The sequence below is a fragment of the Drosophila busckii genome, chromosome X, assembly GCF_011750605.1.
Source record: "Drosophila busckii strain San Diego stock center, stock number 13000-0081.31 chromosome X, ASM1175060v1, whole genome shotgun sequence".
Lineage (NCBI taxonomy): Eukaryota > Metazoa > Arthropoda > Insecta > Diptera > Drosophilidae > Drosophila > Drosophila busckii.
Window position 1 is genome coordinate 10,833,954 of NC_046608.1, and position 12,310 is coordinate 10,846,263.

The 12,310-nt window shown below is 43.0% G+C and overlaps 1 protein-coding gene across 2 annotated transcripts; it reads left to right on the plus strand.

Annotated features, from left to right (window-relative positions):
* The first annotated feature begins 186 nt into the window (after nucleotides 1-186).
* LOC108605203 (serine-rich adhesin for platelets) lies at nucleotides 187-12,194 on the plus strand. Of its 2 annotated transcripts, none has more exons than XM_017994803.1 (6): nucleotides 187-289; nucleotides 1,676-1,979; nucleotides 2,563-5,741; nucleotides 7,557-7,730; nucleotides 9,175-9,496; nucleotides 10,569-12,019. In XM_017994803.1, exons 2-6 carry the CDS (start codon nucleotides 1,694-1,696, stop codon nucleotides 11,192-11,194), a joined length of 4,587 nt encoding a protein of 1,528 aa, XP_017850292.1. In that variant the 5' UTR covers nucleotides 187-289; nucleotides 1,676-1,693; the 3' UTR covers nucleotides 11,195-12,019. The 2 variants fall into 2 exon arrangements, with proteins under 2 accessions (XP_017850292.1, XP_017850294.1); XM_017994805.1 differs by lacking the exon at nucleotides 10,569-12,019 and adding an exon at nucleotides 12,160-12,194 and having other exon boundaries at nucleotides 189-289.
* Nucleotides 12,195-12,310: the final 116 nt, after the last annotated feature.

Here is a 12,310-nt window from a genome sequence, read left to right on the forward strand (position 1 = left end):
AATGTATTCCACCTGTTAGCTAACATTAAATGTTAAGCTGCATTCGATAGCTGATGCAGCATCGATAAGCTCGTGTACGAGTGCTGTGCTTCCCTGGCTTTTGCTTATCGATAGTCCAGTATGTATTAATGAAAAAAAGGCGACTTAATTGAAGTGTAAAGGAATAAGAGTGCGCGTATGTTTATTGATTTAAAAAACTTATTGTTAATTAAATTCATGCATACAAAGTTGTAAAGCATATGTGAACAACAGGAGAAGTGAACGGCTGCACTTTCATTGTACGCAAAACGTAAGAAACACACATTCAAACTGTTTATGTTTATGCTTGCCTGTGTAAATAAACACTGACTGAGGCCAAGCCCCGAGCCCGGTTTTGAAAGCCAGGCCATTGCTAATCCACCTGCTACCCATTGACCGAAAAAAACAAATATGCCGCTAGACAACAATTTACATTAGTGAAACTCTTTTTTTTTTGTGGCTTTTGCATTCCAAACCCAATATGCGTTAGAGACTTGGGTGTTCTCTGCAAAGCTGCCCGTTTTTTATTGTTTGTGTATCTGTGAATGTGTGGGTTGAATATTCTTGCAGCAGCATGTAAAAATCGATAATATGCAGCAGCGTCGCCGCTTGTTTATTTTATGCTTCGTCTGCAATTTACAGCCCTTTCTCCCCAACACCCCTGAGGCGACACACATACGCACAGACACACCAAAAACAAATGCAAAAGTGCTCATACAGAGATACAATTTCAAACACACACACACACACATATTGAAATAAAACGAAAAATAAAAAAACAAAAAGCCAGAGAATCTTGAAAACAATAATTTAAGCTCAGCTCTGAATATGACACTTTCCTATCTACGTACATGAGCATGAACTATGTGCATAAGTATGTATGTATTTGTGTGATTGTATATTTTCATATACATATAATATAAATATATTTATCTAGCGATCGCTAGCTAGAAATTTACATACATACATACAAATACATATGCATAAATAGTTAAACAAGCGCAAAACGAAATGAAAAGTTATTCACTTGCATTTTTATATCTTCATATAGCATTTAAGCATATTCATCATTTGTTGTTGTTTTTTTTTTTTTTGTTAATGGAAAACAAAAACAAAAATATTCTTTCTTTCTTTCATGCCTTCATTTATTTTTATTGAAAAAGAAAACAACAGTTAATCCAATTTAAATAAAAAAAAAAACAGATTTTCAAAGTTGACTTTTGTATACACTGCAATCATTAAATTTTAAACTTAAACCCTTTTTAAATGTGCGCTTTTATAATTATTAAGCAATTACAAAATTGTTTAATGTCAATATATGTATGTAAATTATATTGCTAAAAATGTCATGTTGGGTATTTCATAAAATGCTTGGTTTGGGCCCGTCCGTAGCAGCTTGGCCCCTATTGTCTGCGGCCAAATGGGATGATATGCATATGTATGAATGTATTAAATGTATGTACGCGGTAGTACTGTCAGCAGTTTAGGCCATAGCTTACAGTTACATTTCAGTCTTGGTGGTTGCGCGTTTGGGTCAAGACGTGGCTTTTCATAGGTTCCCCTAAACATTTCTACACACACATAAATATGCATAATTGATAAAGCTGCTTGTCCTTTGCTCTTGCCATGCTTTATTAATGCATAATGCAATTCGCAGCATTAACTCAAGCCAAAAATGTCTTCGCTGGAGCAGAAGAAGCGCCCCTCGCTTCAAATCACTGCAGATGCTGGATCGGTGGCTGGAGCTGAGAGCAGCGTGCCAGGCCTTTCGCCGGCAACAACACCGCAGGGAGCGAGCGCTGGCTTTCTGCCAGACATGCCGCAATGGAAGAAGGATTTGATACAGCGGCGCAAAACGAATGTGGCACGTACAAATGCAGCCGCTGGCTCACCAACAACATCGTCATCGTCGTCGGCATTAACAGCTGACAGTAGCTTTGCGGCTTTAACAGAACCGGCAGGTGAGTTGATTTCGAGTTCGAGCTAACTATGCATGTGCATGTCCATTCGTTTGTTTGTGTGTGTGGTTTAGGCTTAGTCAGATCATTGCAAAACATATGTATGCATATTAGTCTGCGAATCATTATTATCGATTAAATGGCAAAACAGCTGGCTTTGACTAATTTCTTGTTACATTTCGCGTAAAAGTCTTAATTATGGCAAACTGTTTGTTGTTTCACTCAGTTGAGCATCGAAGCCATATGCTAATTGTCTTGCCTATCGATATCGATGACACATTGCCTGCCAGACGCCACGGACTGTAACTCTTATCAATGCTTATCAATTGATAACAGTGCACAAATTAATTGCAAAAAGTTTGAACGTTCGTATATCTACATGTACTTGTGTGTGTGTGTGTGTGTGTATTTGTTTATGTCATTTTTTCGTTTTGCCGAGAATTTGAGTACAGAGATATTTTCAGTTGTGACACCTGCTTTCAACTGTTGACTTCTCGGCGTTCGCTATAGTTCTCTGTCTTCCTTTCATTATTTTGCTGCGTATTCGTATTTACTTTGTTACTCTTCGATTCCAACTTCTTTGCAGACTCAGGTGAGACTGATGCAAACGCCGCAACCGCAACAATAGCTAGTCAACAACAACGGAAGCATGGGAAACGAAATATAAACCAAACCCAACAACAACCACCACTACCACCACTAAAAGCAGCGCCTAAGACTTCAACAACAGAGGAAAAGTCTGAGAAATGTTTTATTAGAGCTGGAGGTCATCATACGCTTCCAGCAACAGCAACAACTACTACTACTACTAATACAGAAACAGCATTAGCCCAAAGTACACAAGGCAAAGACTTAAACGCGGCCTTTTCAACCGAAACGGCAGCATCAGCAGCAGCAGCAACTGTTGCTGGCAATGCACCAATACCAAAGCAGCGATCAAGTTTATTCAACACAAGAAGTCAATCAACTAGTAAGGAGCAAGAGATTCTAAATTTAGACACCAGAGAGCGTGAGCGCGAGAGAGAGCGAGAGCGTGACGCGAACGTTAACATCGACGCTGAGGTGACTAACGCTGCCATGTTGAATAGCTGCCAGACGAACAATCGCAGTCGCTCTCGCGGCTGTGGTGAAGTTGAAACTGGCACAACGACGACGACGGCAACGACAACTGGAGCATTAACAGCTATAGTTGGCCACAGCCACAGCGACGACGGCGAACGCGACCGCGACGTCGGCGCAGCAGCAGTAGAGACAGCGACAACAGCAACAGCAACGACATCGTCGTCGTCAGCAAATCAATTGCAAACGAAATGCAAACTTGGCCAGAGCGGTGCTGAAACAGCGGCGATCTCGCCATTAAATTTTAACAACAGCGGCTTTAATAATAAGGCGAAAATCTCTGATAAATTGCAGAGCAATAAATTTATAAAGAATCAACAAGAACAACAACAGCAGCAACAGCAACTGGAACGTCAAACAACCGCTTCGCCCACAAAAGTAGCGGTAAAAGCGACAATGGTCGCCATGCAAGAAATGAAAAAGACAACAACACAAAATGGCCAACATCGCCATCATCATCATCGCCAGCATCAACAGCAGCTTGCGCTGAAGAACGGTGGTGAGAGCGACGTTGAGGCCAATGTTGCTGCCATGCAAACGCAGCTTGTGGACGCCGATCACAGCGAGGATCTAAGCTACGGTCCAGGCATTGTGTCCAAGCTGCGCTGCCGTTATCTTAGTCTAGCGCTACGCTGTGAATCGCAGCAGCAGAGCCAAAAGCAGCGTCTACAGCGCTCCACCAGCCTGAACACGCTGCTCGATCGCAATGACGACGATGATGACGAGGATGAGGAGGAGCAACAACAACAACAACAACAACAGCAGCAGCTTATTACCACGCAAAGCAGCGTTGTGAACACACGTAACCAAGTGGTGCCCCCACCCATATTAAGCGCTAAGCCGCAGCTCATCGCCGGCTACAATAAGAACGCCAGCATCGTGCAGCAACAGCAGCGTCAGCAGCAGCAACAGTCGCAGCAACAGCAGCAGCAGTCAAAGCCGGAACAAGGATCCAACGGTACGGCACGTTCGCGTCATTTTAAGCGCGGCAATGAGGTTATGAAACGTGCGCGTTCCGTGGAGGCGTTGCTCTGCGAAAAGTCACCCTGGAATACACAGCGTGCCAGCTACCAAGCAGCCACAGTCTCCAGCAGCAGCAACATGGTCACTAGCCCCACAGCGGCCAGTGCTGCAGCTTGCAATATTGGCTCGCCCACTTGCGTCACCATTGAGGATAAAATACACAATGCACGCGAGCGACTGCATGGCGGCATAGACACGGCTCCGCCCAAGCGTCTCACCTCGATAATTGATGACACTGAGCGTCCGCCGCCGGATCTGGTCAAGCAGACGCTTAAAATGTTTGAGGCGAGTGCCAATCGGCGGCCACGTGCTGCTCAACGCAACAATGGTGTCGGTGGCGTAGCCAGCAAGGTGGCCAGTTACAAGTCCATAATCAAGGAGCAACAGCCCACAAGCACCGGCGGCATTAGCAGCAGCAGCAGCAGCAGCGTAAGCAAAGTGGCTGGCTTTGCTGCCTCCACACCCAAACAGCGTCCAGGCAGTGCCAGCGCTGTGGTGCCGGATATTATACCACGCCAGCTGGACTCCAGCAGTGCATTTGATTCGCCAGTATCGCTGGGACGAATGCATGGCATTCCCCCCATATTGCCCATTCCCATACCCTCGCCCATGCCTACGGCCTATCGGGCCGAGTCCAGGCCAGCTGATAGTCAGCGCTTAGTCAGCGGCAGCAACCCCGAGCAGCGATCGAAAGCGCACGAAGCTATCAACGATCAGCAACAGAAGAACGACGTCGACGACGACGACGGCGGCGACAAAGACGACGGTGGCGTTGACGCTCACGCTGACGCAGGCAAAAATAATAAAAACAACGATAATGGCAACGCTAGCGGCGCAGGCGACAGTAACATTGATGATGAAAACGTCGACGACTCCGACGTCGACGACGACAACAACGACAGCGACGGCGACAGCGACAGCAACAGCAACAGCGACGTTGTTTGCATTGGCGATAATATGGGCGCGGCAGGCGATAAGCAAACGAGCTCATTCAGCAGCGAGGCATCGGCAACGACAGCAGCAGCAGCAGCAGGAGGCGCCGCCGCCCTTGCCCAGCGATCATTTAGCAACAATTCCAATTCGAACTATAAGAAGCTATCACAACGCATTGATAGCAACGAATCCGGAACACAAACAGCGAAACAAATTGGCGTCATAAGACCGCTCTTGAGCAGCAGCAGCAGCAACAACGCCTCCTCCTCCAACCAGACTAGTTCCGGCTCTTGTCAGCCGCTAACCATACGTGAGATTGAAAAGAATCGGATTAATGAAATGAAAAAATCAACAGCGCTTGCTGCTGATGCAGCCGCCGCCGCAGCCGCCGGCTTAACTAGTCTTGACACCGTGATAAACACAAAGGGAGCCAGCGAAACGGATGCTGCAGCTTCTGGATCTGGCAGCGATTTAGCCAGCGGCAGCGGCATATCGCCCATTTGGCCGCTACGCAAGCGACGCCAGCATCCAGGCAGCAGCGGCATGGTCACAGCGGGTGGCCATTTGGTCGGCAGCAGTGGGGATCATAACACCTCGATGGTATTTAATTTCTCCAAGAGCACCAAGGAGGTGCCAGACTATATTGAAAGCGATGTTGTGATCTACAGACGTAAACGGGAGTTGCCCAAGGTAAGTCAAGTAATCCCCAGACCCAGACCCCCAACCCCTTTCTCACTCACACACACACACACACAATTGGCTTGCCTTGAGTCAACTATAGATTTCTTGAGACAGCTGTTTGTTTATCAAGCTTCCTGTCCCCTTTATGTGTACATACATCTGTACACATGTGTGTGTGCGTGTATTATTCATGCTGTATTATATACTCGTGTACATGTATTGCTTGATAATCTTGACAAGGTTCCACACACTCCCAGCGCACACCCCTTTCATCAACAATTGCAATTTGTTGCTTTACGCTCCAATATAAACAAAATTGTCGAGACAAAAGCATTTTTTTTTTTTGCAAAAAGAGACTGTGCGACTGAGAGTAAGAGAGAGAGAGAGAGAGAGCGCGCGCGCGCAGAGTTGTGATCGAGAGAGTGTGAGAGCAATGCGACGACCTTAAGCAATAAGCAGAAAAGAGTACATTAGATAGATCTCCATGACGGTTTTGGAAAGTTTACTCAGCAGCAGCAACAACAATAACAATAGCGTAAAATGCCAACGAAAAGAATGCAAAAAATTTGTTTTGTTTGGCATGCTTTTTAAACATTAAGCTGTGGCTTGGTCATCAAATTTATCAACAAATTCATATTTATGGTTTTGTTTATTTCATATTTATTTGCATTAATGCTTAATTTATTTACATTGGCAAGGCCGAGCCGGGTGTTGCTTTAAATTTATGTACATACATATGTACATACAATGTTCTTTAATTTTTTATGTGCTTTTGCATTGCACTGTAAGTGAGAGAGACCTTAAAGCTAAAACCCGTTTCATACATTCTATATTTCTTTGTTTTTTGTTCTCCACTTAGCTTCCTGCTGCCTATGTACAACATTTACGCTTATGCAAAGGCTGACAAAGATACATAGAATGTATGTACATACATACATATGTATGTACATATTATAAAAAAAAAAAACAACAACAACTGAAGAGCAGCTTCAGCCAGCGCATTGGAGCTTTACTTTTGCTGCTGTGGAGAATTCGCCGTTTGGTGAATAAGGTTTACCGCACGCTTGGTCAGCGGAGAGTCTAAGCGGTGTGGGGAGGGGTGAGCGAGTGGGGAAATTGTTTGGAATGGGCGCGCACAGCTGTTTCCAGCGCAGCCATATTAAAAAAAGCGTTGCTTTGCTCTTGGTCGCGCTTCGTCTTTTCACCTCTATTTTAAACGCTCTCTCAATATGATTTATTCTCTCTCGCTGGCGTGCTTGCTGAAAGGAAACCCGTTTGTGACTTTATTCTTTTTATGCCATGTATGTACATACATGCATTTATACACGTGCATGCATATGTATGAATGTATGTAAATGAAAACATATTTTTTTAGTTGGTACTGCTGCGCTTTGGTCCGCTTCGGCACTGAACTCAATTTTGTCAATTTTTTTTTTTTCAACGTTCAATTCGGGTTGTCTTTTGTAGTTGTTGTTATTTTATTTTTTTGTTCTTGTTTTCTCGTATATTTTTTTTTTTTTATCTGTGCCCTGAACTTTGTTATCTGCTGTCTGTTATATGCCGTTCTTTTTGGCTTTGGGGTCTGGCCGCATTGTCGCCGTCATAAGCAAGAAATGGGCCAACTGTAATTTACGAGACGCTCGCTTTCATATAAATCCCCCCCGCACACACACACACACACACACACACTCTCTCTTTCTGTCTGCCATGCTCTGGACCAGCATTTAGCTGAGCTTAAGCACAGTTTATCAGAAAATACAATACAAAATACACATAATTTATCTTAGCTTGAAATTTATTGTTTATGTTCTTTGTATTTTACAGCCAAATGAACCGGGTTTCGTATTATTGGGCGATCTTACCGTGGAAACGTCCACGGATATGGATTATGATGACTATTCCATGTGCCCGCCGTCTCCATGCGATGTGGAATTCGAAAATGCAAATATTGTGATCGATGGCAAGTCCAGCATACGACAAAAATCCAAAGATTCATCGGTGAGTAAGCACATAGCCTTATTTAAGTGCGGAAACGAATGTCGATATTCAACTTTTATTTATGTACATACATATGCACATATGTATGTAGATGCATACATAGTACACTCTATTTTCGTCAAAACAGCCCATGACTAACTAAATTTCATATTGAGTGCCGTTCATTTCATGTTTTCAGTAGTCCATTTCCAGTTGAGACCCTCTGACTAATTCATGCTATGAATGCGGCGTACATAAATAAATTGTATACTGATAGCATGGGGGGTTCTTATGGTAGTTTTGTTTTGGTCTTTTTTTTTTTGCTTTCTCATATTTGTTTGAAAAGGATTCGATAAGATTAATTGTAGATACATATATACATATATTATATTTAGTATAAGTTTGTTGTGGTCGAGCAATTAGATTGCTTAGAAATATGATTGTCGGTGACTTTCATAATCAAAGATTTTCTGGCATTGTAATAAAAGCGCTGTTATCAATTTGTGATACCAAAATACGAACACCTAGATACCTACCTCCCTACCTACCTACCTACCTATGTTTATGTATATACATAGAAATGTAAGTACATACATTTACTTAATGCAATCATTACCAAAAAGGTAACATTCCAAACGACACATGTGCTCATATGTATGTTGATGTACACACACACACACACACACATACATACATATGCACATACTAACTATCTAATACGGAAAGAACATGTTTCCCATACCACGTAAGCCGAACCACTGTAGCAGTTCGGGTATGCCATGTTTTCTCCACTTTTGTGTGCATATATCTATGTATATACATACATATATTTAATTACGGCTGAAATGTATGCTTAGCACAGTCCATATTAATTTAATTTGTTGCTTTTTTCTCTTGGGGTCAAAATGTTTGCAAACTTGTTTTTGTTGGGTTCTGTGGCTCAATTGAGGGCAGTAGCGGCAAAACTTAGAAAATAAGCAGGCAAATTGCTTTGACGCTGCTCATTTGACTTTTGGTTTTTTTATTCTTTCATCGATATGGTTATGGTATCATTTTCGTACACTTAAGTTTCTATTTCTATACTGCCGTTAAGCTCAGTCAAGCTGCTTAACATGCTGTTAAGTTTCAATTGTGATATGCAGGGTATACAACTAGTTGGGCATAGTACATATGTAGATTCGAAAAAGACATTCAATGCGATAGAATATTCTTGATTTTTTAAAATTGTATTTCCTCATATGTTATCTTAAGTATATATGTATGTACATATTTATACACGCGCTATTCATCAAAATGCATTATTTTTATGGCGAGCTTATGTGGAGCTTATATTGGCTACATATTTATATGTTTGTGTGCTCTGGGTACATTTAATCAATGTTATAGATATCACACCACACAAATACATTGGGCATGATAATTGAATAATTATTTAATATTCTTATTGTTATTGTTGTCCTTACAGTTCCGCGTGCAGTTCAACGATACATTAACATCGACATTTGAATATCCCTCCGAGGCATCGCAGATAGTTGACGATCCACCGTACGCTGATCCGTACGGCAATGTGAACAAGCATCATCAGTTGCTCTACGAGGAGCAGTTGATGCAACAACAAAAGCAACATTTACAGCAGCAGCAGCAACATCATCATGTAACCTCCGATGAGATAATTGAGCTTCCAACAGCGACAGCGTCGTCGTCCTCTGGCACGACAGCGGCGTCGACGTCGACATCGACGAATAAAGCTTCAGCGACAAGCGCCATGCTGGGGAATTTACCATTAGGTAAGAGTGACAACCCTAACAAAAATATCCCTAAACAACAACATGCATGTGTACAAGTGTATGAATGTATGTATGTATTAATTTGTGGCATTCGCATGATGCGCCTGGGGGGAATGCATGAAACCAAAAAGAGAATGTCTCTCTCTCTCTCTCTCTCTCTCATTCTGTTTCTTTCTCTGTTAGTGATCTCTCTTTACTTCAACCTGTCTGCCAAGTTAGTCTGCCTATCTATCACTCTCACTCACAAACTTACACGTACACACACGCACAACCACACACACACACTTACACTCACACACATGCATATGTCTGCAACACTCTATGTTGGTTCTTAGCTCTCTTACTCTTAATCTGTCTTTGTTAAGTGTCTTCTTTGCCGTAGTGCTGTGCTCTTGAGTTATTCCTTGTCATCACACACATACTACATACACATATAACTGTTAATATAATTTACAAGAGCAGGAAAACAAGAAAGCCGTAGATCAATTTTTAACACACACACTTACTCACCAATACCAATACAGACTTTCAAATCATTACAACGAGCGTAAACAGAGTTGTCATCTTTGCTTACAAAAAAGATTTCTGCAATTTACAGAGAACATAGTGAAGCAGCCTGTTGCTGCTGCTGCTGCTGCTGCTGTTACTCTCCCTGCCTCAGCCTCAGCCACAGTCTCTGCCTCAGCCTCAGCCTCAGTTTCGTTTATGACTAGAGCTACTCACAGCTGCTGCTGCTGCCGCCGACGCTGTTGGCCATTGCTGCAGCAGAGCTGGCGCCAATTGTCGCCACGCATTGCGCAGACACTGAGCAGCTTGCGCAAGCTAAAGCAGCACATCAGGTACTCTCAAGCAGCCCAGCGCTCTCGTTCTCTCTATCTCTCTCTCTCTCTCTCTCTCTCTCTCTCTCTCTCTGCCCCTGCCTCTGCCCCAACTATGCTAACTTCAAACCCTCCGAACAACCAACTGTTCACCAACTGCACTACCTGCCTGCTGTCCACTCACTCACAATCCCAAAGCTCAGTGCAGATGGCAGTCAAAGGCTTTTGAATTTAAGCATCATGCATTTTTGCAGATTACCCAAGTTTAGGGAGGGGTATTATATTGCAACAGCAACAGCAACAACCAACAACAGCAGCATCAATAACGACAACAGCAGCAGCAACACAGCAGCTGCAACTGCAAGAGCTTCAATCTCAGCCTGGAGGATGCAGCCAGCGCAAAGTGTCAACGCCAGCGGCAGCGGCTACTCAACAGCCGCAGCAGACAAAGCCACTGCCAAAACCCAGTCGAAATCTCAAGCTGGAACTGCAATCACAATCCCAGCCACAGCCATCATTCCAGGCACAGGCACGTCGTCGACCTTCGGTGCTGTGTAAACCGCAATACGCTTGCTTTTTGCAAAATGATGCAGTAGCTCCCAGTTCAGCACACCAGGCGGCACGCCGGGCGTCTTCCTTTGCCGCCAAGCCGCAACAGCAACAGCTGAGTAAATATAACAACAACTCAAACAACTTAGGCACAACATCAGCAGCAACAACTACAGCTACAGCTACAGCTCGAGGTGGCAGCTCGTATCAACGTCGCGCCAGTCTTCCCATTGCCATGCATGCGCCGTCGACGGCATCACTAGCGCTATCCACAGCAACCACAGCACTGCTGCAGTCACGCATACCGGGCACCACACTCTACTATGTGTGAACGCAATCCTTCCACACACACACACACACAGACACTCTCTCTGCCAGTTAACAGAATTGCAATCGAACCGCCGAACAACAATCAAAGCCAAAACTGCTTGCAACACCTGCCAGCCAGCCAGCCAGCCAGCCTTCCAGCCTGCCTGCCTGCCTGTCTTAAACAAAACGTAGGCGACAAACAGTTGACATTGTTTCTATTTTTTTGTTCGTTTTATATCCCCACTGCTGTGGTTCCTCGATCCTAGGATAATGTTGCTTACATACCCTGCATTTAGCACTTAAGCCAGGCCGTAAGCGGTGTTTAGTATAATCAAGATTCATAGATTTGTATATGCCAGGGGTGTGGCTACAACTGATTTCGGATTGAAGCAAATCCGAAACCCGTTTCGGCTATGCTGCTTTATATATATTCCATAATCTTTGATACAATTCACAACTACTCCCGCAACACTTGTGTTCATTCAAAGCCACAACGTACCTTTGGTATACTGGACCCGGAACAGAACCCCCCACTCATGTAAATAAAGGCTCAACTCACTGGAATCCATATCAATATATAGTCCAACACCTGGTAGTCTGACAATTAGTGTGTCGATTGTAGCATATTATTTAAATTTTATGTAGTTTTTTTTCTTTGTTTTTGGCATGCTTTGAACTTAACTTTGTTGTAAATTTGTTGTCTCATCTAATTAACCAAATTAACCAACTCATATCTCATTCGCTTAATAGCTCACTCATTCAGTTCTTTTTGCTCACTCTTCTTCTTTTTATATGGTATATATATTCGTATACATATTTCTTATACACGCACACACATATAATATACATGCGCTCTTAACTTTCTTTTAAACTATTGCGGGATACCTTTTATGTTTATTCAATTTATACTTACTTATATATAAATGCTCTCTGTTTACTTGTATTCTCTTTCTTTTTTTCTCTTGTGTTTACTAAATTCTTTTTCAGATATTATTTAAATGTAATAACAGATATATAAGCAAATATATTTACATAATAATATCTATAATCATATTATAACCGAGCTAAAAAAAAAAAACAAACCACAAACAAATTAAAATTACGGCAACAGCGCACGAGCGAGCATCTTCTCCCTCTC

Bases quoted from the DNA above. Each gene is read 5' to 3' on its own strand.
- LOC108605203 (XM_017994803.1), top strand. From the start codon at position 1,694: ATGTCTTCGCTGGAGCAGAAGAAGCGCCCCTCGCTTCAAATCACTGCA. The intron at 5,742-7,556 runs GTAAGTCAAGTA...TGTATTTTACAG, and splicing joins GTAAACGGGAGTTGCCCAAG to CCAAATGAACCGGGTTTCGT. The intron at 9,497-10,568 runs GTAAGAGTGACA...GCATTTTTGCAG, and splicing joins GCTGGGGAATTTACCATTAG to ATTACCCAAGTTTAGGGAGG.